The following is a 5,220-nucleotide window of genomic DNA, read 5'->3' as shown; positions in this document are numbered from 1 at the left end:
AACCCAGGGCCTCAGGCATGCAAGGCAAGCGCTCTACCACTGAGCCAACTTCCCAGCCCCAGTAGATAGATAATCTTTTTTTCTTTTTCTTTTCTTTTTTCTTTTTTTTGCCCCTCATGGAGCCTGAACTCTGGGCCTGGGCACTGCTGTCTCTTAGCTCAAGGCTAGCACTCTACCACTTAAGCTACAGCGCCACTTCCCACTTCTGGCTTTTTCTGCTTATGTGGTGCTGAGGAATCCAACCCAGGGCCTCATGCATGCCAGGCAAGTGCTCTACCACTGGCCACCTTCCCAGCTCTAGAAGGGTATTCTTATGCTTTTATCTGCACCACCTTGCTTCCGACCTGCCCCTCTGGGCACCTCCACTTCAGCACTGACTTCATTCCACCTTGCACCAGGTTTCTCCTTCCACAATGCCAACTGGGATAAGTTGTTTTAGGTTAATGTAAAAGACTCTTCAGATACTAGATGAAAACAAAAATACCCTCTTATCTGTCTGACAGGGCTTCCAAGACCAACAAACCTTCCCCCCTCAGTTTTCCCCTCCTTTGCACTTCCTGAATCCAATCCCCTTACCTCCATTTCTGTTCACCAGGACATCACTAGAACAAAAATGAAATGTTCCCTTCTCTCTGGTACCAGAGAGTGACTCCTGCACTACCCTGCACTTTCATCTAAGTTCAAGGTCAAGCATTCCCAAAGGACTCAAACCTCCAATTGATATTATTTAGAGGGAAAATGATTTACCAGCATAAATAAAGTTACAGACTTTTCAGAAGCACATTTATATTCATGAAGAATATACATTAGCCGGGTATCTGTGTCTAGCTACTCAAGAGGCTAACATCTGAGAATCAAAGTTTGAAGCCAGTGGGAAAAGAAAATCCTCAGCATTCATATTTCAAAAAGTGGAAGTGTGGCTTAAATAGTAAAGCATAAGCCTTGGACAAAAAAAGCTGAGCAAGAGGCCCTGAGTTCAAGACCCAGTACCAGCACACACATACACACAAAAAAGAATATACACGGGGTACCTGTGGCTCCCTAGCTACTCCCTATAATCTTACCTACTCAGAAGTCTGAGATCTAAGAACTGAAGTTTGTAGCCAGGCAGGCAAATCTTTGAGACTCTTTAGCTCCACTTAAACACAAAAAGCTAGAAGAGAGGAGGTATGAGTACTAGCCATAAGCAGAAAAAGGTAAGTAAGAGCTGGCAGTCCTGAATTCAAGCCTAAGTACTGGCACCAAAAAAATAATTTAAAAAGATTAATTGCATATTGCACAACATTCAACTGAAAAATTTTATATGTATTTCATATATAATTTCAAAAGTCAGTAAAAGACTATCCTAGAAATAAAATTCTGAAAAGGCAAAGTATAGTTTTAATTTCTTCTTAATAATTAAGTCTATTCCTAAAAGACTTGAAATAATATGTAAGCTTTATCCAAAAATAAGTTGGGTTATTTTGGGGGGAGAGAATACAACCATAATATTCAATGCACATCCTAGGAAATTAAGAAAACTGAACCAAGCACCAGTTGCTCGCATCTGTAATCCTATCTACTCAGAAGGCTGAGATCTGAGGATTGCGGTTCAAAACTAGCATGGACAGAAAAGTCGTCGTTAAACTCTTCTCCCCAATTAACCACTCAAAAACTGAATGTGGCAACTGTGGTAAGTTGTAGAGTGCTAGCCTTAAGCACAAAGAGGCTCAGGGACAGTGCCCAGACCCTGAGTTCAAGCCCGACAACCAAGGGGGGGGGGGGGAGGGGGAGAAGAGAATAGAAAGAGAAAAACAAAAACAAAAAAACACTGGTCAGGCCAGTGCCAAGAAATTAGCAGCATACTGACTAAATACTCAAAGAACTTCACTGAATTAAAAAAAAAAAATCAGTGTGGCTTTTTAACTTTTTTCCCTAGAAGTACTGGGTATAGAACAAAGGACCACATACATGCTAGGAAATGTTCTACCACAGAACTACATCATCAGCCTTTCAAACTGGCTTTGCAATCACCTCTAACAACAGCATGAACAGGCCTGACAGCTCTACACATTCATAACCACACTGCAAACATCCTGATAGAACATGCTAAGAAAAAGTATGCCTGGGACCCAGAATTGAATGGCAGGATTCTGACTTCTGAGGCATATTAGCCTCGGTACCTACTGCTTCCCTGACACTAGCAAAATGAGGCTCTCTGAGTCAAGTTCCATGTCCTGTCTCCTCACATATTCTATGCACTGGCAAAGGCATTCAACTCAGTGTCTGCCAGGATCTGAATTTCTATTCTCACCCTCAATCCAATCATATTTTAAAATATTACAAAATGAAGTAAAGGAACCACAGGAATTTATTTCACCAATTATATTATGAACTTCTAGATAGCAAAGATCCACATACTTCCCAGCATAGTGACAACTAAACAATGACTAGTTTAAAACACAAGGGCTGAAAGGGACAAAGAGTTAAACCCTCCCCCGCTTTATTTATACAGTGTTATGGAGTAAAACCAGAGCAGAAACCCCTGATGTCCATTTATAATTTCTTCCTAACTCCTGACATAAGTTGAAGAGGACTCACAGGTAATAAACAATGACAATGTACTATCAGCTTCTCATATTACACACTTCCCCCTATATCAGGACTGAAAATAACAACTCAAATGCCTTACCATCCTTGTTAACAGCAGTGACTTTGGCCCGGTAAAATCGACAATCAGACCAACAAGCAAGCACCTGTTCGTTTATTTGAAATTCCTAAAAAAAAAATTAAAATAAAAGATCCTGTTATCACCTAAATTTCGTAGAATGTACATTGTACCAGAATTCATAAGAGATTGGATGGATAAGAGAATGGGAAGGGAATGAGCTACTGAAATGTAGGAATAAGATTCTGATGTTCAGCATAGGGAGTTAGAAGAAGAAGGCTGTGAAACACAAGACCTCTCCAAGCCAGGGAGATCTGGGCAGGCACAGCACAATTCTGAGACTAACCCTCCCCTATCTAGGATATACATTGAAAGCAAGTCTAAGAGCCCAGGGACACCAAGGAGCACACTCCATTCAAGAGCTGGAGAGAATAAAGCTATTTCAACTTCAGGGAGGCAGCATTCATGCTATTTAACACTATTCACATTTCCACAAAGGTCTTTTGCCAAGGGAAGCACCTTTCATATGTTGTACTATCTTCCCAACACATAGTTTGCATTGATAAATTATGTAGAATGAGTACTGAATAATCGAAAGGAACACTATTGAACAAGCCCAAATTAAAAGAAAACAAAAACAAAAAAGGCCAGCTAGAGATCAAGTTCCCTGGTGAAGGTTAAAATAGAAAACAGAATCCAGGCTGAAGCAAATCCAAAGTGGAAAGACTACTACAGATGTTTCCATGTGTACTTAAAAAACATAAAACTAATCCTCTATTATATGTCATATTGCAGTCAATAAAAGCTCCAGGCACAATGATAAAATTTAGAAAGCAAAAATATAGTCCAATTGACTCCAAATTCTTCAAGGCTTATAAGAGACCTTGCATATGAAACTAACACAGAATCCATGCATAAAGTTGTTGTTATTTAATAAAAGAGAGCAGATCAGCTTAATAAATGATCTAGAATATCCAGTATACATACAGTATTCTAGACACAGATGCTCTAAAATTTATTTATTCATTAGCCTTTCAACAAATACTTGCTGAGGACATATTATGTGCCAGGCAGCATTCTAGAGGCCAGAAAAATGATGGTATAAAAGACAAGTAAGATTTCATTAATCATCAATATGGCCTCAGGGGAATTAAGTTTAGGAGCTGTTAATATCAATCACATTAAACAAATGAAGACTAGAATTCTTCAAGAGCCCCAGGTATGCTGGCTGCTGGTGGCCTGTACTTCTAGCTACTCAGGAAGCTGAGATCTGAGGATAAAGGTTCAAAGCCAGCCCAGGCAGGAAAGTCTGTGAGACTCTTATCTCCAATTAACCACCAGAAAACTGGAAGTAGAGCTATGGCTCAAAATGGTAGAGTGCTGGTCTTAAGCAAGAATGCTTAGATATGGTGGCTAGGCCCTGAATTCAAGCTCCATGACTGAACAAAAACAAAAACAAAAACACAAAAGAAAGAGCCCTACGCACCACAGAGATCTCAGGGCTACAACTACAAGCCAAAAGAAGGACTGTGCAGCAGCTATTAAGTTTCACAAAAGAACATTAAATTGCCCCAGGGCTGTCCCTGCTCATTACAGCCCCCCAGCTTTGTTACTCACAGAAGATCCATCCTCTTCTTGTAAGCCCTCTTTCCTCAGCTGTATTTTCTCTAAAGGGCGTAAATAAGGACTGTCCCAACAGAACCACTCATCATAACGATGGTTCCAACGCTTAAAATGGATGAGTACTTTTCCTTCTTCGTAGTCAATGTCTTCTATGTGAGCTGGATACCTAAGCCAGAAAAAAATTGAAATTCCTTTAACACCCACCCAAAACAGCATCCTTCTAAATCTGTTCCCATAAAAGCATATTCCCAAAAGTATTGAAGTCCTAACATTTACAAATGCTACATAACTGGACCAGATAACAAATTATGGAGGGCAAAAGACCAGGGTTCAAATTTCATCCTAAAGATTTATCTTGTCCCCTGCCTCTTCCTGTCACCTCTCTGCTTCCTGGCCGCCATTAAGTACACAGCTGTCCTCTGCCATGCCCTTCCTCCATGATGTTTCTGCCTTGAAATGAGCCTAAAAGTAATGGAGCCGCCAGGCGCCGGTGGCTCACACCTGTAATCCTAGCTACTCAGGAGGCTGAGATCTGAGGATCGCAGTTCAAAGCCAGCCCAGGCAGGAGAGACCGTGAGACTTCTATCTCCAATAAACCACTAGAAAACCAGAAGTGGTGCTGTAGCTCAAGTGGTAGAGCGCTCGCCTTGAGCTGAAGAGCTGAGGGACAAGCGCTCAGGCCCGGAGTTCAAACCCCACAACCGCCAAAAAAAAAAAAAGTAATGGAGCCAACCAACAACCATGGACAGAAACCACAGAAACTGTAAGGAAAACCTTTTTCTCCTTTAACTTGTTGCTCCCAGCTATGTATTACAGTTAATATTAAACAGAATAGGATGAAAATGGCCAAAAGTTAGAGGAAGAATGACACCAAACCAAAATTCCTCAGAGGGCTGGGAAGGTGGCTTGCCTTGCATACCTGAGGCCCTGGGTTCAATTCCCAACACCAC

The 5,220-nt window shown here is 41.1% G+C and overlaps 1 protein-coding gene across 2 annotated transcripts in view; it reads right to left on the bottom strand.

Annotated features, from left to right (window-relative positions):
* Phf20 (PHD finger protein 20) overlaps nucleotides 1-5,220 on the bottom strand; it is a 113,159-nt gene that overhangs the window by 56,881 nt on the left and 51,058 nt on the right. For both annotated transcript variants that reach the window (XM_013010920.1, XM_013010921.1), the window contains exons 3-4: nucleotides 4,265-4,436; nucleotides 2,672-2,756 (exon numbers count right to left, since the gene is read on the bottom strand). In XM_013010920.1, coding sequence (XP_012866374.1) covers nucleotides 2,672-2,756; nucleotides 4,265-4,436 — 257 coding nt within the window. The remainder of the gene's footprint in view (nucleotides 1-2,671; nucleotides 2,757-4,264; nucleotides 4,437-5,220) is intronic.

Source organism: Dipodomys ordii, unplaced genomic scaffold, assembly GCF_000151885.1.
Source record: "Dipodomys ordii isolate 6190 unplaced genomic scaffold, Dord_2.0 Scaffold13, whole genome shotgun sequence".
NCBI classification, from domain to species: Eukaryota; Metazoa; Chordata; class Mammalia; order Rodentia; family Heteromyidae; genus Dipodomys; species Dipodomys ordii.
Note: the sequence above shows the minus strand (reverse complement) of the source record. Positions and strands in the feature narration are given on the sequence as shown.